We start from the raw sequence: 23096 nt of genomic DNA, 5'->3' as shown, positions 1-23096 counted from the left end.
TGTTTATGTTTTCCGACTTCACCTGTTAGGTTCCAAGGAAATAATGTATCTTATTTTAGAAAATTAAGCACAAGACAACATCTTAAAGGAGATAAAAATAACACATCATAAAGAACAAGGCACTGCAGTCCTTATGAGAGGCCTCAAATCTGTGGGATCTCAAGTCTTCTGGGATCCATGGAGGTGCCTTAAGAGTCTATAAACTTTTATTCAAATGCCTTTTTTCCTCTTTATTATTATTTTTTAAACTGGAATAAAAATCTATAGTCAAATGAGTTATAATCCACACTCAGAGATCTCCAAACTTCTCACTGACACTGCCTGGCAAAGTTATTTGCTAAACTAGTGCACATGACAACCCTCTCAATTGATGATACATTTATGAGAGAATTCCAAATATTATTCCAAATACTATATAGTATTAGGTATTCTCATAAATGTGTCATTAATTGAAAAGGTCGTAATGCATACTAGTCTTTCTTTATTTTCTTTTATTTTTAAAAATCTGGAGTGAATTCACATGTCCACTCTTGTGAGAGTAGTTAAGGAAGCATGTGTGAGCCACACTCTGTCAGTGACAGCAAGGCTCAGGCATGTCTGTTCAGCACACAGTGGCTTTTTCCTGTTAGGATAGTCAATTGAGCAATAAGGAATGAACACATTATGTTGCAGCTGATTTTATGTTTGGGGAGCTTCTTGGCTGACTTAGAGCAGCTGTAAGTTTGGGTTACTTTTTGTCCCTAGCAGGTCAGCGTCTTCACAGCCAGCAGGACGTTCTGGCACTGGAGCTCAGAAAAACTACCTCACGTCACTGCCACAGATCCTTCACTCCCTCAGAAAAGTGCTCTTGTCCAGCTGGTTGCAAACTTTCCTTAGCAAGTTTCTTCAAATGAAATCTAACCTGGCGCTCTAATATATAAAACAGGTGAATTCAGAACCGCTCTGGTAAAAGAAGTGAAGGTAAGCCCACCTCCAAGGCCTGTGAACCCAACCAGGTCCTAACAAAAGGTCCACCGCACACGTGTGGAAAACCAGTGTGGAAAGCTCAACCTCAGATGGCTCTGAATCATCTCACTTGCCTTCAACTTTGTACCCAACACTTTCTTTCTCCCTAAACACCTCAGACTGACAGCTCATTACAAGGTCTGCGAGGCTTTTTCATTCAACATCTCCTAAACACACCATCTCTCAAATCTTGCCCACTTAACCACAGCCTTAGGACTCTTCTTATCTGGGAGCGAAAACCTGGAATGTATTGAAAGACCCTGGTAAGAATTCCAAAAAGGGCTAACTGGAGCTTCAGAAAATAAGGAAAGTGTCTTGGAAACAATGATCATTGAGTCACTCAAAGGGAAAAGAGAGCTGTGGATCTAAGGCTGAATAGTCCAGGGAAAATCTAGACCAAACTGGCCAGAGATGAACCAAGCAGTAGCATCTTCCTTGGGACAGAAAACCAGTGTACTTGCAAAATGGAACTACTGGAAGGATGCTTATAACCAGCTATACTGTTGATTTTTTCCTAAAGGGCATTATAAAGTACAGCCACATTATTCTTGATGGACTCAACAACCTATGCTTGGGCAGAACCCTCAGAAGTCAAAATATGCTTTGAAGAACACAATGAAATGACATAGCAAACTTACTATGTGATACAGCAAAATAACTGAAAATATATTATTTTGCTCTGTATCATAAGCCACTTTGTACTAAAGTACAGCAGAGAATAACAGAGCAGATGGGAGAAAAACCTAAAATCCTCTGCACTAACTTGACTTTTCCCATAAATTCAAAAGGAATTACTAGTATTGTATTTTCTCCACAGGACCCCTTGTTCCAGCTAATGGCTGTATCATGAGGAATGCTACACATGCAAGGACTGCCACTTAGAACCATCGGGAAGTTCCAGGGACGGAGGAAAGGGCACAGGTAAGATGGCAACAGAGCAACCCCTAGTGTTCCCTACACAAGAAGGCAGCCTCATATGAAGGTGGCACAGAACCAACTTCAGTTCAGAAGTGGTAAATACAAACGGAGGTCCCAGACAGGTGGACAGAATCACGCCAAAGTTGAACACCAACAAAGTAAGGAGTAGATCAAAAAAGGCGGAGAGGTGGCTTATGAATTCGAGGAATCAGGAGGATACCTACCCGTATACACTGGGAAGACCACTTAGCTCGTCAGGAACAACACTTGGAATCTAAGACCCAGGTAGTAGTTACTTTATCAAAAGCCAGAGAGATTCTTACCTAAGTCAGGGAAATGTTTCCAACTATTTGCTCCCTCCTGCTTAACCCATGCAATTTCCAAGCCTCCCTAATCTACCCAAGCAGGTTCCTGCCCTGCGCAAATGGAAAACTCAAGCATTCAGGTTAGAACTTGGTCCCCAAACCTACACCTGTCTTTGTCATCAACCAGGTAGTAAGCACACCTATGGGAACCAAGCTCCTATTTTCTTTTTTGGCCATACTGCGTAGCATGTGTTCCCACCGTGAACCCATGCCCCCTGCTTTGGAAGTTTGGAGTCATAACCACTGGGCCACAAGGGAAGTTCCAAGTTCTATTTTCTGAATGCACCTATGAGAAAGACATCTGAAGGGAGGGGACTAAGAATATAGGGGCCAAAGTCAGTGAGCAAGATGGTCACTCAGAAAGAATCTACAGGGCCTTATTAAAAGAAAGAGTGAATAAAGAGACAGCAATATAGGTACACTAAGGCAAAATAAAGATTCTGTGTTAGCAAGGAAACTATGAATCTGCAGGAGAACAAGCCAAGAGGGGAAAGAAAATTACAGGCAAGAGGAGCATAAAACACATGAAAGGAACACCGTGAGGATGTAAGTAGTTGTGCATGAATAACAGATTGACAAGCAACAACTTTAGAAACTTTGTTTGAGGGTTTGGAGGAAACTGAAGAAACATGTAATACTGTACTTCATCTTAATGAGGATAAGATGCGAATCTATATAAGAAAGAGGTGACTTCAAAGTAGTAAAAAAAAAAAAAAGTTTTATAAGCTACATATGGAAATCATTCACATAATTCTATAATCATGCTTTAATAAACCCACTTGTTAAAAGTATAAAGTTAGCCCTCACATGGGCTTCCCTTGTGGCTCATTTGGTGAAGAATCTGAGAGATGGGAATATCCTCCACCTGACCTGCCTCTTGAGAAATCTATATGGAAGTCAAGAAGCAACAGAACTGGACATGGAACAACAGACTGGTTCCAAATAGGAAAAGGAGTACGTCATGGGTGTATATTGTCGCCCTGCTTATTTAATTTATATGCAGAGTACATCATGAGAAACGCTGGGCTGGAAGAAGCACAAGCTGGAATCAAGATTGCCAGGAGAAATATCAATAACCTCAGATACGCAGATGACACCACCCTTATGGCAGAAAGTGAAAAAGAACTGAAGAGCCTCCTGATGAAAGTGAAAGAGGAGAGTGACAAAGTTGGCTTAAAGCTCAACATACTAAGATCATGGCATCTGGTCCCATCACTTGACAGCAAATATATGGGGAAACAATGGAACCAGTGACGACTTCTATTTTTTCAGGATCCAAAATCACTGCAGATGCTGACTGCAGTCATGAAATTAAAAGACTCTTGCTCCTTGGAAGAAAAGCTATGACCAACCTAGACAGCATATTAGAAAGCAGAGACATTACTTTGTCAACAAAGGTCCGTCTAGTCAAAGCTATGGTTTTTCCAGTAGTCAGGTATGGATGTGAGAGTTGGAGTACAAAGAAAGCTGAGCACCAAAGAATTGATGCTTTTGAAGTGTGGTGTTGGAGAAGACTCTTCAGAGTCCCTTGGACTGCAAGGAGATCCAACCAGTCAATACTAAAGGAATTAGTCCTGAATATTCATTGGAAGGGCTGATGCTGAAGCTGAAGTTTCAGCTCCAATACTTAGGCTACCTGATGTGAAGAACCAACTCAGTTGAAAAGACCCTGATGCTGGAAAGATTGAAGGAGGGAGGAGAAGGGGACGACAGAGGATGAGATGGTTGGATGGCATCACCGATGCGATAGACATGAGTTTGAGTAGGATCTGGGAGTTGATAATGGACAGGGAAGCCTGGCATGCTGCAGTCCATGGGGTCACAAAGAGTCGGACACGACAGAGCAACTGAACTGAACTAGCCCTCACATACCAACAAATTTGATTGCAAAAATTAGTAAGTTGAGCGCTTTGACCCCAAGGATTACCTTTCCATTAAAATAATGATGTTGTCACTGACATCATTTTAATTTAGAACTTTCTTATTTATTTGTACATCACGGAAAAATACAATTGCTATATAGCTATCAAACTGAAAATAAACCAAAAGTCGTAACAATGATACTGAAATTTTCCTAGAAATGAGTATCACCTTAAAAGTTCATATGCAAATGTTCAAGAAAAGCTTTTCCATATTTACATTTTAGATAGAACATGATAAAGAAAATTATTCTGCATAGAAATTACAATTTTTTATTTGAAATAATTTCCCTTAACTGCTAGTATCTCTAAGCAGTTGAGGTACATATAGCTTTAGCTTTTATAAAATAGTTCTAAATTGAACATTTCTGACACAGAGAAGAACAGACTCAACTTCTATTACTTCTCCTCTGAAAGCTCTTGATCTTGACCTCTGTAGGAGACAGAACTTAACAAAAGAACATGTGCAGGCTTCTCAGAGGAAACTGGACATTTACCGCATGTGTTCTAATGCAAGAGGCTTCACATCTGGTTCAGATGCAAAATGATTGTTAACTCAGGAGATGCAGTGTGACTTTCCAAACCAAAATCTGGAGCATGTGGTCTGTCAGTGGATTTTTATGACCCTTTTGGGAAAAGGCAGAATTGGAAATACAGTTTAGCTGTCAAAGTACTGGAATTTCTAAAGCACCTCACTAACTTTCAGGGCAATGCAAAGAAAGTAAAATGAAGCAGTACCAGAACAGCCATGGGCTGGTCATCACAACACATCTCTGGGCACGGAGGACACATGCAGTCATTTGAATTCCCTTCACTTCTGACCATCAGGGCTCAGGACTGAGACCCTACTGATCACCATAGTAGAGAAAAGGGGAGGGAAGTTGTTTCACCAGCAACAACCTCGTCTACTTATGTTCCTTTTCTCACAGCCTCAGTAATTAACAGAATGATCACAAACTAAGCCAAATGCTTCTCTATCCATTCAAATCTCACCCTAGAAATCAGTCCTCCAAAGCCACATCAAGGTCTGGATATTCCTTTAATCAATGTTTTCTCAATGTATCTGAGTGCTCTATCTTCATTAACCTGGACAGCTGTTAGGCTGCTTCTGAGTACTCCTCTCCCATCCCTCATCCCCGCAGTAAACTTTTTGTGTTGCCTGGACTGTGTTCTTATGTGCAGCTTCCCCTCCACCCCTCACCACTGGTCTGACAGCAGGCCAGCTGCCACTCCATTGCTAATTGTGTCTACCATCTGACTTTCTCTGACAGCTCATCCCTCCTCCGCTTCCCTCTGTTCCCTGCTGATTACATTCAGGAATGACTCAAAAAGTGTCTTAGAGTGCCACTGACAGCTGCTCTTTTTGGTAAATTAAGTTACATTTGCATTCAATTTAACAGTATTTGATAAGCAATTTCTACATGCCCAGTACTGTGCTGGCAACTACAAATGGCACAGGAGAAATATGTGATCTCGCCACTCTCCTCAAGAAGCTAGCAGTCAGGATAAGGAAACAAAATGAACTCATTTTCCACAAAAGACACATGAAACAAGATCCTCAGGAATCAAGATGTCACCCAGCACAGGATATCAAACATGTAATGGGGCTTTGTCACTTCCAGCTGTGTGATCCATGGCAAGTCATGTAACCTCTCCGAGCCTGTTTCCTCAATATGAGAGATTTTATCTATCAAGATCATTGGGAGGACTGAGGACCCTGAGAAGTCAGAAACAGGGCACAATCTGACCAAGGCTTCAAACAGGGGCCAGGTCTTGAGGTGAACACCTTCAAAGCGGTGAGGAGTAGGAAAATGGCATGTCTGGTACAAGAGTATGTTTTGACTGCAATTTAACAGGTACTGAGAAGCCCAGTTAACTACTTCAAAGGCAACAAATGTAAATAAGATATACTCCTTCCCCTCAGAATTTACAGTCAGAGAAACATAAGACAAATACACAAATAACTATAAAGCTGGCTATAAATTCAAAGGAACGCTTAGGAGGTAATGTGGCAAGTTGAAGAGGGCTGGACAACTAACCGTCAGTGTGCTGATATTAGTTTTAGCTCTGCTACCACCTGTGTGTGATCCAACACTTTCCAGGCCTTGCTTCCTCAAATATGAAATAAGAGGGCTGAACTCAATGGTCTCTTCCTCACACAGTTCTCAGTCCAAAGAGTTTGGCCATGAGAAGCTTACATGGGGTCCTGGTGGCAGCTGCCCCTTGTTTCACCTCTCACGCCTTAAAAATGAGAGCCTAGACATGAGAATAAGATGGAACAGAAATAGAGTGGACAATAGAATAGGAAAGACTAGAAATCTCTTCAAGAAAGTTAGAGATAACAAGGGAATATTACATGCAAAAATGGGCACAATAAAGGACAGAAACGATAAGGATCTAACAGAAGAGATTAAGAAGAGATGACAAGAATACGCAGAAGAATTATACAAAAAAGGTCTTAAAGATCCAGGTAGCTACAATGGTGTTGTCACTCACCTAGAGCCAGACATCTTGGAGCGTGAAGTCAAGTGGGCCTTAGGAAACATTACTACAAACAAAGCTAGTGGAGGTGATTAGCTGAGCTATTTCAAATCCTAAAAGATGATGCTGTGAAAGTGCTTCACTCAATATGCCAGCAAATTTGGAAAACTCAACAATAGCCACAGGACTGGAAAAGGTCAGTTTTCATTTCAATCCCAAGGAAAGGCAATGCCAAAGAATGTTCACAATACTGCACAACTGTGCTCATTTCACATGCTAGCAAGTTGATGCTCAAAATCCTTCAAGCTAGGCTTTAACAGTATGCGAACCAAGAACTTCCAAATGTACAAGCTAGATTTAGAAAAGGCAGAGGAACCAGAGATCAAATTGATAACATTCATTAGATCATAGAAAAAGCAAGAGAATTCCTGAAAAACATCTATTTCTGCTTCACTGAGTACACTAAAATCTGTGTGGATCACAACAAACCAAGGAAACTTCTGAAAGAGACGGGAATACCAGATGACCTAATCTGCTTCCTGAGAAACCTGTATGTAGGTCAAGAAGCAACATCAATTATAATCAGTCATGGAACAACAGACTGGTTCCAAATTGGGAAAGGAGTACACCAAGGCTATATATTGTCACCTTGCTTATTTAACTTAAATGCAGAGTAGTGAAGTAACGGAGAAGGCAATGGCAACCCACTCCAGTACTCTTGCTTGGAAAATCCCATGGACTGAGGAGCCTGGTGGGCTGCAGTCCATGGGGTCCCTAAGAGTTGGACACGACTGAGCGACTTCACTTTCACTTTTCACTTTCATGCATTGGAGAAGGAAATGGCAACCCACTCTAGTGTTCTTGCCTGGAGAATCCCAGGGATGGCGGAGCCTGGTGGGCTGCCGTCTATGGGGTCGCACAGAGTCGGACACGACTGAAGTGACTTAGCATAGCATAGCATAGTGAAGTAAAGTGAAAGTCACTCAGCCATGTCCGACTCTTTGCAACCACATGGACTGTTGCCCACAAGGCTCCTCTGTCCATAGAACTCTCCAGGCAAGAATACTGGAGTGGGTTGCCATTTCCTTCCAGAGAGGAACTTCCCTACTCAAGGACTGGACCCAGGTCTCCTACATTAGAGGCAGATTCTTTACCATCTGAGCCACCACGGAAGCCTCAGAGTACAAGATCCTAGGCTGGATGACTCCCAAGCTGGAATCAAGATTGCTGAGAGAAATATCAACAACCTCAGATATGCACATGATACCACCCTAATAGAGAAAGCAAAGAGGAACTAAAGAGCCTTTTGATGGAGGTACAATAAAGCTGGCTTAAAACTCAACATTTAAAAACTAATATCATGGCAGCCATACTCATTGTTTCACAGCAAATAGAAGAGGAAAAGTAGAAGCAGTGACAGACTGTTTTCTGGGGCTCCAAAATCACCATCAACACTGACATCAGATTGATTATATTCTTTGCAGCCAAAGATGGAGAAGCTCTATACAGGCACCAAAAGCAAGACCAGGAGCTGACTGTGGCTCAGATCATGAACTCCTTATTGCCAATTTAGATCTAAATTGAAGAAAGTAGGGAAAACCACTCGACCATTTAGGTGTGACCTAAATCAAATCCCATACAATTATACAATGGAAGTGAGAAATAGATTTAAGGGACTAAATCTGATAGAGTGACTGATGAACTCTGGACAGAAATTTGTGACACTGTACAGGAGACAGGGATCAAGACCATTCCAAAGAAAAAGAAATGCAAAAAAGCAAAACGGTTGTCTGAGGAGGCCTTACAAATAGCTGTGAAAAGAAGAGAAGTGAAAAGCAAAGGAGAAAAGGAAATATATACCCATTTGAATGCAGGGTTCCAAAAACTAGCAAGGAGAGATAAGAAAGCCTTCCTCAGTGGTCAGTGCAAAGCACTGAAATAGAGGAAAACAACAGAATGGGAGATACCAGAGATCTCTTCAAGAAAATCAGAGATATCAAGGGAACATTTCATGCAAAGATGGGCACAATAAAGGACAGAAATGGTATGGACCTAACAGAAGCCGAAGATATTAAGAGGTGGCAAGAATACACAGAAGAACTGTACAAAAAAGATCTTCACGACCCAGATAATCATGATGGTGTGATCAGTCAACTAGAGCCAGACATCCTGGAATGTGAAGTCCAGTGGGCCTTAGGAAGCATCACTGTGAACAAAGCTAGTGGAGGTGATGGAATTCCAGTTGAGCTATTTCAAATCCTAAAAGATGATGCTGTGAAAGTGCTTCACTCAATATGCCAGCAAATTTGGAAGACTCAGCAGTGGCCACAGGACTGGAAAAGGTCAGTTTTCATTCCAATCCCAAAGAAAGGAAATGCCAAAGAATGCTCAAACTACTGCACAATTGCACTCATCTCACACACTAGTAAAGTAATGCTCAAAATTCTCCAAGCCAGGCTTCAGCAATATGTGAACCGTGAACTTCCTGATGTTCAAGCTGGTTTTAGAAAAGGCAAAGGAACCAGAGATCAAATTGCCAACATCTGCTGGATCATGGGAAAAAGGAAGAGAGTTCCAAAAAAACATCTATTTCTGCTTTATTGACTATGCCAAAGTCTTTGACTATGTGGATCACAATAAACTGTGGAAAATTCTGAAAGAGATGGGAAAACCAGACCACCTGACCTGCCTCTTGAGACATCTGTATGCAGGTCAGGAAGCAATAGTTAGAACTGGACATGGAACAACAGACTGGTTCCAAATAGGAAAAGGAGTACATCAAGGCTGTATATTGTCACCCTGCTTATTTAACTTATATGCAGAGTACATCATGAGAAATGCTGGGCTGGATGAAGCACAAGCTGGAATAAAGATTCCGGGAGAAATATCAATAACCTCAGATATGCAGATAACACCAACCTTATGGCAGAAAGTGAAGAAGAACTGATAAGCCTCTTGATGAAAGTGAAGGAGGAGAGTGAAAAAGTTGGCTTAAAGCTCAACATTCAGAAAACTAAGATCATGCAATCTGGTCTCATCACTTCATGGTAAATAAATAGGGAAACAGTGGAAACCATGGCAGACTTTGTTTTGTGGGGGCTCCAAAATCACTGCAGATGGTGACTACAGCCATGAAATTAAAAGACACTTACTCCTTGGAAGGAAAGTTATGACCAACCTAGATAGCATATTCAAAAGCAGAGACATTACTTTGCCAACAAAGGTCCATCTAGTAAAGGCTATGGTTTTTCCAGTAGTCATGTATGGATGTGAGAGTTGGAGTACAAAGAAAGCTGAGCACCAAAGAATTGATGCTTTTGAACTGTGGTGTTGGAGAAGACTCTTTAGAGTCCCTTGGACTACAAGGAGATCCAACCAGTCCATCGTAAAGGAAATCAGTCCTGAATATTCATTGGAAGGACTGTTGCTGAAGCTGAAACTCCAATACTTCTGCCACCTGATGTGAAGAATTGACTCATTTGAAAAGACCCTGATGCTGGAAAGATTGAAGGAGGGAGGAGAAGGGGACGACAGAGGATGAGATGGTTGGATGGCATCACTGACTCAATGGACATGAGTTTGAGCTAAACTCCGGGAGTTGGTGATGAACAGGGAGGTCTGGTATGCTGCAGTCCATGGGGTCGCAAAAAGTCCTGAACTGAACTGAAAGTTACTGTGGACAGTTGATTGCAACCATGAAATTATAAGACACCTGCCCCTTGGAAGAAAAGCTATGACAAACCCACACACTGTGTTAAAAGTCAGAGCCATCATTTTGTCAACAAAGATCTGTATAGTCAAAGGTATGGTTTTCTCCAGTACTCACATACAGCTGTGACAGCTGGACCATAATGAAAGCTAAGCACCGAAGGATTGATGCTTTTGAATTGTAGTGCTGGAAAAGACTCTTGAAAGTCCCTTGGACAGCAAGGAGATCAAACCAGTCAATCCTACAGGAAATCAACCCTGAATACTCACTAGGAGGAATGATACTGAAGCTAAAGCTCCAATATTTTGGTCACCTGATGAGAAGAACCGACTCACTGGAAAAGACCTTGATGCTGGGAAAGATTGAGGGCAAGAGGAGAAGGAGATGACAGAGAGTGAAATGGTTGGATGGCATTACCAATTTAATGGACATGGGTCTGAGCAAACTCTGGGAGATGGTGAAGGACAAGGAAGCCTGGCGTGCTGTAGTCCATGGAGTTGAAAAGAGTCAGACATGACTTAGTGACTGAACAACAACTCTCTCCTCTGGGGAGCCTTTATTAGTACAGCAACTCAGATTCAAAACCTAGATATCAGATTCAAAACATCATCCTACACCACCCATCGGACCACATGGTAATAAAAATATAGCCAGGAATATATATACTAGCCAGGAGTATATCATTTTCCCTCAGCTTTCTTCTCTGCCTCTCTCATTTGGCTTGAAATAATTACCATGTTTACCACTGATATCAAGAAATGACAAGTCAAAACCCTTTCTAATTACTTAATGCCTGTGGCTGTTCAGAAGAGAATTAGCTAACTGAACTGTATTTCCCAAGTTTTTGTTCTCATTTTAAATAAAACAATACTTTTTTTTTTTTAATAAATATGCATGTGCACTGTCTCCTGATAAACGCCAGCAAGAGCATCTCCAGGAAATTGCTTCCCAACCATTTTCATGCTATTTATTTGACAAACTAGCCAAATGCTCATAATCAAAGATGACAGATCTGGGTATTCCAGCAATGTCAGGCCCTGCCTAGTAACCCTGAGGGAAGAAGGGTTTAGTATCTCAATACAGCTATGGTTTTTCCAGTAGTCATGTATGGATGTGAGAGTTGGACTATAATGAAAGCTGAGAGCCAAAGAATTGATTCTTTGGAACTGTGGTGTTGGAGAAGACTCTTGAGAGTCCCTTGGACTGCAAGGAGATCCAACCAATCCATCCTAAAGGAAATCAGTCCTGAATATTCATTAGAAGGACTGACGCTGAAGCTGAAACTCCAATACTTTGGCCACCTGATGTGAAGAAATGATTCATTTGAAAAGACTGATGCTGGGAAAGATTGAAGGTCAGAGGAGAAGGGGACAACAGAGGATGAGATGGTTGGATGGCATCACCGACTCATTGGACATGAGTTTGAGGTAAACTCTGGGAGTTGGTTATGGACAGGGAGGCCTGGTATGCTGCAGTCCATGGGGTCTCAAAGAGTCAGACACAACTGAGTGACTGAACTGAACTGAACTGACATCTGAACCAATTCAGAACATACCAAAGGAAAAGGATGGGTACCAAAGAATGACATTCCTGGGACATCGGTATGTACATGTTCAATAATACAAGACAATGCCAAACTGGGGGCTTCTCCAGTGGCTCAGTGGTAAAGAATCTGCCTGCACTGTAGGAGCCATGGATATGATCCCTGGGTCAGGAAGATTCCCTGGAGAAGAAAATGGCAACTCACTCCAATAATCTTGCCTGGAAAATCCCATGGACAGAGGAACCTGGCTGGCTACTGTACACGGGGTCACAAAGAGTTGGACATGACTGAGCAACTCAACTGCCACAGTTGTTTTACACTCCCAACTTCACATCTTCACCAACATCAGGTATTTATTGTCAGACTTCTCAAAACACTACCACACTGTAATCTAAATTGGTATTTATTTGATTTTCTAATGTGGTTGAGCAATTCAATTTCTTTTCTTTTTTCTTTAGTTTGTTGGCCATTCAGTTTCTTCTCGTGGAAAAGCATAGTCATGTCCTTTCCCTTTTTTTCTATTGGGTTGTCTTTTCCTTATGAACATGCAGGAATTCTTTTGAGAAGAATGTTCTAGGTACTCATCCTTTGACAGTTACAGTGGTTGCAAATATCTTCCTCCTATTTGTGGTTTGTCTTTTTACTTTTTAAAATTGAAATATAGTTGGATTTGCAATGTTGTATAAATTTCTGCTGTACAGTAAAGTGACAATTATTATATATATATATGTGTGTGTGTGTGTGTGTGTGTGTGTGTGCGCATGCGTGCATGTGCTAAGTCGCTTCAGTCGTGTCTGACTCTCTGTGACCCCATGGACTGTAGCCCACCAGGCTTCTCTGTCCATGGGATTTCCCAGGCAAGAGAACTGGAGTGGGTTGCCATTTCCTACTACAGGAGATCTTCCTGACCCAGGAATTGAACCCACGTCTTCTGCATCGGCAGTGGGTTCTTCACCACTGAGCCACCAGGAACACTCTCTCTCTCTCTCTCTCTCTCTCTCTATATATATATATATATTTTTTTTTTTTTAATATTCTTTTCCATTTTGGTTTACCTCTGGATATGGACTATATAGTTCCCTGTGCTATACAGTAGGACCTAGTCGTTTGTCCTTCCTCCTTTTCAATAGCTCAATATTCAAGTAGTCATACCTATCAATCTTTTATACATAGTTTTCTTTATATAATATAAAACAAATCCATGGACTTCCCTCATGGTCCAGTGATTAAGGCTCCACACTTCCACTTTGTGGGGTGCGGGTTGGATCCCTCATCAGGGAACCTCTGCATACCTCGTGATGTGACCAAAAACAAAACAAAAATACAGCTAAGAAATCCTTCTTTACCTAAAGTGATAAAGATATTCATCTACATTATTTTTCAAAAGATTTTGCCTTTCACATTGTCTTCAACCCAGTGGTAATTTTTAAGGTGCATGTAGGAATCCAATTTCACTAATTTTCCCTGAAAAACACCTATTTATCATAGTACCATTTATCGGGAAAAATTACTCTTTTCCTAGTGAGTCACCATATCGGGGCAGATATGTTTCAGGATTCACTCTTTTGTTCTTTTGGTCATTTTCATTACCCATGGGTCAATGTTATATGGCCTTAGCTACTATGACTTTATAACGGAGCTTTATACCTGAGTTATAAAGGTATTCCTGGGAGGACCAGATCCCGCTGCCTCACTGAGGACATTCTTGACCTTTCACGCTTCCATCCAAGTTCTTCAGAATGTAAGCATGTTGGATCAAACTGAGAAGACTTACATATTCATGATATTGAATCTTTCTATCCATGTATATGTATAATCTCTACACTTATTGATGCCTTCTTTAATGCCTTTACAAATGTCAAAGTAAATTCCCTTCATAAAGACCTTGTACGGTTTTAGACTTACTGATGCTTTATATTTTTGTTACTATTATAAGTGATATCTTTTAAATATATATACTTACATGTATATTACCATCTATTTATTAGTCACACTATTCTAATGATTTGTTATACATAGCTGAAAATAAATACATCTTTTTTTTTCTTTTCTAATCTTTATACATTTTGTTTATATTCCTTCTCTTACTGTGCTAGTTAGGACCTCCAAAAGTACTGAATAAACATCTTGATTCTAATGTTTCACTGTTAAGAATAACATTTGCTGTAGGTTTTTGGTAAACACTCTTATCAGGATAAGGAAGTACTCCACCTATTCCTCGTTTTCTAAGAATAAGTATTACAGATGTACATCAATTTTATCAAATTTTGCTTCTAAATCTATTGAGAAAAATATGTGAGTTTTTTCTCCTTTAATTTGTTAATTTACAAGCTTTTACAATTATTCTGCCTTTGATCTTTATTTTTCTTTACTTTTAGTTTTCTAACTTTCCTAACTTCTTCTTATTGATAATGTGTACCCAGGACTTCTCTTTCAAACTCATTGCTTCTTCCAAGTCCATTCTTGAGGAAAGGACACTATAATTCTCAGAGTCATTAATAAATATTTGGATGAATAAAAAATGAATTGTCTATTAAGTTCCATGTAATTGAGATGATTTACTCAAAGTTCAGTTCAGTTCAGTTCAGTCGCTCAGTCGTGTCTGACTCTTTGCGACCCCATGAAAAACCAACCTTCAAATATAACACATCACATTTTACATAAGTTGCTCTAGTTTGGGGCCAAAAGAAAAAGGGTCGCTCAAGATGCAGTCACTTAGAGACAGAAGTAATTATCACAGAAAGTTATTTCAACTGTAATAGTCTTTTATTACCTAGAGTAACATCAGAAAATCATTAGCTAGCTTTTGAATTTTCTTTTCAATACTATGTTGGACTTTTAAGTACTGGGGTTCAAGCACACACACACCCCATTAATAACACTAAGCATTGAGAGTAACACATTTAAAAAATGGTAAGCATCTTAAGAGAGATAAAAAGTGAAGCTTATATATATTTTGCAATTCAGCACAATCAGCCAAAGGAGCCAGTTCATGCCTCAAAACCTTGGTTCCAAACCTAAACCAGACCAGCCATGATGATCATCTAATTTGTACAATCTGAAGACAGAGGGGAAAATGTAGCTATTCCCTTTTGTTTAAAGCAGGAGGAACAAATCTAGTTCATGGAATGCTGCATCAAAGGGAAGTTATATGTCTACAAAAGACTGGACAAGTTCTGTCTTAGTAAAAGGTGATCACATGTTTGTTTTGTTCATTCATTTAACAGTTGAGTGCCCACACCCATCACTGTGCAAGGTGACAGAGATGCAAATAAGACAGATACAGCATCTGCATCTCCCCCACCAAATTTACCATCTAACGGACAATATTGACCACTGAAGCAAAACGCCAAGCATGGTTAGTACCTATGGCCGGCATAAAAAAAGGAGCACATGAGATTAACACCTAATCTAGATATGGGGGAGGTGAGTTCTGAGAGAAAACACACAAAAGGTTTGGTGTCTGGAAATGGATAAGTTCTCGAAGTAATATGCAGTCCTACAGAGTACATTAAAGCTGGGATTCCCTGGGAGGCAAGCACTCTAAAGTGTAGAACAGGAGAGAACAGAAAAGCTAAAAGATCCAAAGACCCTCATCCATACTCTCCCCCTTGTCCCACCTCATTGCCTCCCACACACACAACTGTGTGACTCACCAAAAGGTTATAGCTTAAAAAAAAAGTCAATGTATTCCCCAGATACTTGGAGAAATGGCTGTGACAGTGAATATGAAACAGGTTCCTCATCTTTCTTGCCTTATCATAAATCTCTTGGTATGCACTAGACCCCACCCAATCTGCCATCTCCCTCTGCTAGTCAAAAACTGTGATCTTCATGTGGTGGTTTAGTTGCTCAGTTGTATCCGACTTTTGCGACCCCACAGACTGTAGCCTGCCAGGCTCCTCTGTCCATGGGATTTTCCAGGCAAGAATACTGGAGTGGGTTCCCATTTCCTTCACAAGGGGATCTTCCCAGTCCAGGGATCGAACCCATGGCTCCTGCATCTCCTACACTGTAGGCAGATTCTTTACCGCTAAGTCACCAGAGAAGCCCCTGACCTTCATGCTGCTGCTGCTGCTAAGTTGCTTCAGTCGTGTATGACTCTGTGCGACCCCACAGACAGCAGCCCACCAGGCTCCCCTGTCCCTGGGATTCTCCAGGCAAGAATACTGGAATGGGTTGCCATTTCCTTCTCCAATGCACACATGCATGCTAAAGCACTTCAGTCGTGTCCGACTCTGTGTGACCCCATGGACAGCAGCCCACCAGGCTCCTCTGTCCACAGGAGTTTCTAGGCAAGAATACTGGAATGGGTTGCCATTTCCTTCTCCACCTGACCTTCATACACATGGCCAAAAAGCACATAAAAAGGTGCTCAACATCACTAATTATCAGAGAAATACAAATCAAAAACTACAGTGAGTTATTATCTCACACCAGTCAGAACCGTCATTATCTATCAAAAAAAAATCTACAAATAATAAATGCTGGAGAGAGTGTGGAGAAAAGGAACCCTGCTACACTGTTGGTGGGAATGTAAATTGGTGCAGCCACTATGGAGAACAGTATGGAGGTTCCTTAAAAACTAAAAACAGAACTACCACATGACTCAGCAATCCCACTCCTGGGCATCTATCTGGAGAAAAATCATAATTCGAAATGATAAATGCATCCCTATATTCAGTGCAGCACTATTTACAGTAGCCAGGACATGGAAGCAACCTAAGTGTCCATCACCAGAGGAATGAGTAAAGATGTGGTAGAAACATACAACAGAGTATTACTCAGCCATTAAAAAAGAACAAAATAACGCCATTTGTAGCAACATGGATGGACCTAGAGATTATCATACTAAGTGGAGTAAGTCAGACAGAGAAAGACAAATATATTATATCACTCATATGTGGAATCTGATTTTTAAAAATGATAAAAATCAACTTATGTACAAAACAGAAAGAGACTTACAGATACTGAAAACAAACATGGTGACCAAAGGGGAAAGGTGGGGGATGGAGGATAAATCAGGAACTTGAGATTAACAAACACATACTACTATATATACAAGAGAGATAACCAACAAGGACCTACTGTGTAGCACAGGGAACTCTACTCAATATTCTGTGATAATCAATATGAGAAAAGAATCTGAAAAAGAGCAGATGTATGTATAACTGAATCACTCTGCTGTACACCTGCAACTAACACAAAATTGTAAATCAACTATAAACCAATAACATTTTTAATGTGACCGTACCACTTTTTAAAAAGTGATGTCTTCATTTTAAAATTAAAGCAGCTGAAGCTACATTTCTATACTCTGGCTAATTATTTATGATGAATTTTTGAAAAAACTTTTTTCCAAGATTTTTTTTTCAATTGGTCTATACAATTATACTAAAGTCTGTATTTAACTCTATAAAATACAGCTATTTTACCAATATTGTTAGATGAGGCATGATCTAGAAATGAAAAAGGGCAATTAAAAGAAAGAGAAATCAACAAGCAGCTCTCAAACAAACTTCAAGTTCTTTGTCCTAAGAAAAGTAAATTAAAAATCACAAGAATATACAGAATTGTAGTTTATACCTGACTCCAAAGAGCTGCAGGGCCATTGCCAGCACACTTTCCAAGAATTATACATAAACCCAATGTCCTTAAGTATAACTGAAACTAAATGCAAAATGATATACAAATGTCAATCCAAAAGTTGTTAATAATTTTAAATGAAATCTGACAAGTGGACTGTCCTATACCAACGATCTAAAGATATACCAGCAAAGCCTGAAGACACTGAGGAGAGAGAAGCTAGGATGAATGACAGAAATGCAGGTGGTAGCTGATGAGCACATCAGCTCAGTCATGCACGTACCAAGTGAGCACTGAGAACAGCCCCTGCACGTGTCACTATGCCACGCACCTAGAAGGAGGCTACAGCAAAGCAAGTCTAATAGGAGTGCTGCACGTGAACATGAGCAATGAAGATGCAGTGGGACGAGACCCGTAACAGAAATATGCACACAGGACCGGGCAGCTGGGAGACCTGGGGCAGAGGGGGCCAGGGCAGGGGGGAGCCCACCAAGTCACCTCACAGAGGGGTACCCCAGCCACGGACTTGTATCAGCACGCAGAGGGATAAGTGACAAATGGGAAAGAACAAAATTACACGGTTCACAGATGACGTGGTAAAGAACTTTACCTCACAGGTCAGATGAGCCTTATCCTTTAAAGATAACAGAAACCTTCAACAAAAATATTATCGATGCCAATCTGAAAGGTGTAACTGAGTTTTGATGGAACTACGTAAGGGCTGTCTGACATCTGAAGTACAAAACACAGACAAGGCTTGGAGCCGTGAGAAGGGAACACGTAACAGACTGGGAGGGTGGGAGGCAGGGAAGAGCATCTATATTTGCAAAGGTCTAAGAGGGAAAAGGTTGTGATGCATTTAGGGAACCTCGGCAGATGCACGCCATTAGTGGACTATACCGGGATGGGAGAGGAGGTGTCCAGACAGGCTGAAAAGATGGGACAGGGTTTGGGACCTGGGCCTGAAAGGACTCTTACATGACACTAGAAAGTCTGTGTGTTATCCTCTGGGCAATGGAAAGTCACTGCAGGCTTTCATGAAGGAGAGGAACACGAGGTCTGTGCCTGAAAGTGATCTTTCTGGGGATACACAGAGGACCAGGAAGCTATGCTGAGAGATGGTGAGTGACTTGTGTTGGTGACAGTGGGATCCAGAGAAAGGGATTAATTCAAGATAGATTTAGGAGGTAGAAAATCAGTATAGCTCCTTAACTGACTGGTACAGGAGTTAAAGATAATAAAAACTTTCAGTTTATTAACTGAATGGAAGATACTATCATTAACTAAGAGAGGAAAGGGCTTCCCAGGTGACTTAGTGGTAAAGAATCTACCTGCCAATGCAGGAGATGCAGGTTCGATCCCTGGGTTGGGAAGATCCCCTGGCAGAGGAAATGGCAACCCACTCCGGTAATCTTGCCTGGAAAATCCCATGGACAGAGGAGTCTGGTGGGCTACAGTCCATGAGGTCACAGAGAGTCAGACACAATTGAGCACCCACACACAAGCACACAAGCAAGAGAGGAAAAGCTGGTTTGAGATGATTATAACAAATACTGAGTACTTTTCTAAGCCCTTTAATACATTAACTCACTAGAGCCTCACAACAACCCTATGAACTCTCTAATTTACAGATAAGAAAACTGACTCACAAAGGTTAAGTAAGTTCTCCAAGGTCACACAGTCAATAAAAGGCAAAGCCAAGGTTTGAACCCAGACACACTCTCAACTACTATGTAATCCTGTATGGAATATGACCAATTACATGTCCCTCATGTCACAGGGATATCCAGGGAAATGTGTTTAATTGGCACTCTGAAAACAGAATATTAGGGCTCGAAACAAAAATAAGGGTTAACAAGATGGATTTTAGATTCATCAACCAAGTTGATTTCCTGAGGCCATGCGAGAGAGAAGGCATTTTAGGAGGAAGAGGGCCAAAATGTAAGGCTCAGCAAGAGAGATCCAAAAATGACACTAGAAAGATTTTTCAAACAATAGTACATACCCTGCATCAGTTGCCACGGCAGAGTGGTATCAGCTTAAAGCTGTCTGGGCTTTCTCCTTCTTGTGAAAACAGAGGATCCACTTAACATTTACAGTGTGATAAATCCAGCACTTGGAGCTAAAGGATCCCCTTACAGGTTACATCAGGGAGAGGAAAAGCCTAATAGAAAATGAAATGGGCAAAAGCAAGAAAACAGGCAAAAAAAAAAAAAAAAAAATCGACCGCTCTCAGCTCTTGGGCAATTTGCATCTGTGTTTGAGCAAAGTGGCTCCTGCCTTCAGAAAAACAGCAGCAAAGCAAGCTCTCCTCCCAAGCAGCATCTCATAACCACCTCCCTACCCTCCAACCCCCACTGAACCCGGCCTCTGCTCTGCCAAGGGGGCAGGGCCCCAGCCACGCCAGCAACAACGGGAATGCCAAAAAAAGCAGGAAGGTGCCCTCTTGCAAGGACAGCTCTAAACAAGGATGGCTTCTGCAGAAATCAGCTTTTGTTTTTAATGGGCCTGTTCCAGCAGCTATCACATGTGGTGCACCCTGGCTCTAACTATAAATCAACCAAGTGCACAGGGAGGAAGAAGGGAATAGTAGCAAAAGAGAAAAGAGAAACAGAGCAAAGTGTGCAGCATGTCCTCTGTGAGCACTCAGGTTCTGAGAGACCGGACAGGGCAGATGCTGAAACGGCAGCAGAGGCAGCCCTGGGCTCCCAGCCCTGCCAGACATGGGCAGGTTCTGGTTGCCATGGTGCCACCCTGCTGGCTGGCAATGTTTCATCAGCACTCTCTTTCTGCTGCAGTTCCTGTCTTGTGGGCGGCAGCAGCAGCAGCAAGAAAGAAGGAAAAATGTTGTTTGTATTCTAATGGCTGCTGGGTCACTGAACAGTGTGTCTGAAAAGAATAAAGAGAACGTGGTAAGAGACAGACTAGCCAAGGTGGGAGCAATCTCCTTCGGGATGTATTAGGTACAAACTGGACATTCTGTGGATGAAATCCTCTCAGTCTTTTTTTTTTTTTTGGTACTTAAAATCCAAGAATCTCAACAGAGATTGTCAGCTTTTGATCAAGGCTCTTTCTCATCTGATTTCTAAAGAGACTTTGGGTTCACTCCTAGGTGAAAGCATGAACTTGTGACCAAGAAAACAAAATGATGTACTGGAGTAATAATTAGAAGACAAATTTAAGTGACAGAAGAAACACACCTTACACTAAAACACAGACTCACATAATCTCCACTAGAACTATCAGCTGGGAAGCTATTAGGGCTTCCCAGGTGGCGCTAGTGGTAAAGAACCTGCCTGCCAGCTCAGGAGGTGCAGGTTCAATCCCTGAGTCGGGAAGATCCCCTGGAGGAGGAAATGACAACCCACTCCAGTATTCTTGCCTGGAAAATCCCATGGAAAGAGGAGCCTGGTGGGCTACAATCCATAGAGTCACAAAGAGTCAGACACAACTGAAGTAACTTACCATACAGAGCACAGAGCTATCAACAGCATTAAAAACAAAATCCCAATTGAATTTTTGTGGATAAAATGCTCAAAAGATGAGCAGGACTCTTAGAGCTATTCAATTCCGTAATCAGCTCTCTTATTCCACATATTACCTGAGAATAAAAGCCTCTGTTACTTTGTTAAAGTACAGAAAGGAAAGGAAGAAAGCAGTCAGTATTCGTACCCACTCTCTGGTAACTGAAAATGCACTTTTCAAACTAAACATAAGAAATTTAGCAGACATCTTGAAGTCTTTGTTTGAAAAAAATTAATGTGTGCAGTGGTGTTTTATGTTAAATTGCACTATTTTAAGTACCTGAAAACTGGCACCTTAGCACTCGAAGCCTCTACCTCCCCACCACCACCAAAAAAAAAAAAAAGGCATAACCATACCTTGACAAAGTATAAATCCTGGTTGATTTTCCCAAAACTTTAGAGACTGGAGTTTCCAACACTTCAACAATTAGGCAACTTGTAATCACATGTCCTCTTCTAAAAAGATATTGTTGGCTATTACAAAGAGAAAGGTTAAAATCAGAACAGTCTACTTACAAAAGTTTTTCAAAAGAGTCTTTTGAAAAGCAGTTCGCTTCATCAACTTTCAAAATCAGTCATCTCTGGAAAAACCCACAATCCAGCTAATTAGTCTCAGCTGTTTGTCATATGGCCCACAAACCAGTCAAGTGATTTTGCCCCTTTCAAGCTTTTACTAAAACCCAATCTCCTGGTCTCTCAGACAAAAGGCAGCTGTATTAACCTCTTCCAGTGTTAGAAGACTTACATTTCAACTTTTTCTTTTCCCCCCAACCAAACAAGTAGAATATTTGTTTTCTTGATAAAACATATTAAAAGTATTGCGTTCTAAAGGTCCTTAAGGGTTATATTAATATTGTGTATGAGTGTTTAGTTGCTCAGTCATGTCCAATTCTTTCAGACCCCATGGACTGTAGCCCGCCAGGCTCTTCCGTCCATGAGATTTTCTAGGCAAAGATACTGGAGTGGATATCCATTTCTTCCTCCAGGGGGAATCTTTCCAACCCAGGGATTGAACTCATGGCTCCTGCCACGTCTCCTGCATTGCAGACAGATTTTTTTTTTAAACCACTGAGCCACTGGGGAAACTCTTACATTAATATTGCTTCTTTATTTACAATTAGCAATATTTTATTAATATTGCTTTCTTGTATTTACAAGGCCTGATTCAAGCAAACACTACATACAGGAGATCAGTGTAAGTTGAGGAAGTGAAGGGACTTCCCACACATTTCACTCTGGCCTCCAGACCCACAAGGAAAACTCTCTGCCTGGCAGTCCACCCAAATACCTTGTTGGCATCTTAAATTCAACATGTCCGGCCCTCCACTTACCTCCTGAGCTCTTCTCTGTAGACCCTGCTTCACACCCACTCCTCCTCCTGTGTCTTGAGTAACACAATCCCAAAGCACAGCCAGCCTGACATCTGATGGTCTTCAATGACTCCTCCCTCCCTCCCCTCCCACTTCCATTGACCACTGGAATCTTTCCTCCTCTAGTCTTTATTCCAAGTGTTTAGCATTTCTCATCTGGATGGCTATAGTCAACCACACATTTGATTTTCTGGCCCCCAACCTGGTCTCTCCACTGACCCATCCTCCACACTGCACCCAAACTGATCTTTCCACAAGGTAAGTAGGTGTCCATCACTCTCCTCTGTAAAACTAGTCAGTGGCTCCCCACAATCTTCTCAGTAACATGCCCACTCCCTAGGCCTCTGCCTTCCCTGTCATCTACTGTTCCCAGCCTCCTGACTCCAGCCACCAGAGCTAGTTGGAATTCTCTAAAACCAGTGATTTTCAAAATGAAAAAGCAGTGTCATCAGCATCATTTTGGAAGCTGTTAGAAATGCACATTCATGGGCCCACCCCAAGCCTACAGAGTCAGAAGTTCTAAGGATGAGGGCAGAAGTCTATGGTTTAACAAGGCCACCAGGTGACTTTGATACACTCACCTGAGCGCACCTGCTCTAAACCCACAGGCTCTGTTCACCGAGAGACTTAGCCCTTTGGTTCCCTCTGCCAGGAATGCTGCCTCAGATGCCCCTTC

General features: G+C 41.4%; 1 protein-coding gene across 7 annotated transcripts in view; it reads right to left on the bottom strand.

Annotated features, from left to right (window-relative positions):
* RAB27A (RAB27A, member RAS oncogene family) overlaps positions 1-23096 on the bottom strand; it is an 80933-nt gene that overhangs the window by 40723 nt on the left and 17114 nt on the right. For 3 of the 7 annotated variants that reach the window (XM_027553954.1, XM_027553955.1, XM_027553958.1), the window contains exon 2: positions 21408-21524. The exons of 1 other annotated variant lie outside the window; for it this stretch is intronic. In XM_027553954.1, the coding sequence (XP_027409755.1) occupies positions 21408-21524 (117 nt within the window). Of the gene's footprint in view, positions 1-19531; positions 19681-21407; positions 21525-23096 lie in introns of those variants that run through there. 3 more of the 7 variants (XM_027553956.1, XM_027553957.1, XM_027553960.1) reach the window with 2 other exon arrangements.

This window comes from Bos indicus x Bos taurus, chromosome 10 (assembly GCF_003369695.1).
Source record: "Bos indicus x Bos taurus breed Angus x Brahman F1 hybrid chromosome 10, Bos_hybrid_MaternalHap_v2.0, whole genome shotgun sequence".
NCBI classification, from domain to species: Eukaryota; Metazoa; Chordata; class Mammalia; order Artiodactyla; family Bovidae; genus Bos; species Bos indicus x Bos taurus.
The sequence above is the reverse complement of the archived record's forward strand: the minus strand, read 5'-3'. Positions and strand labels throughout refer to the sequence as shown.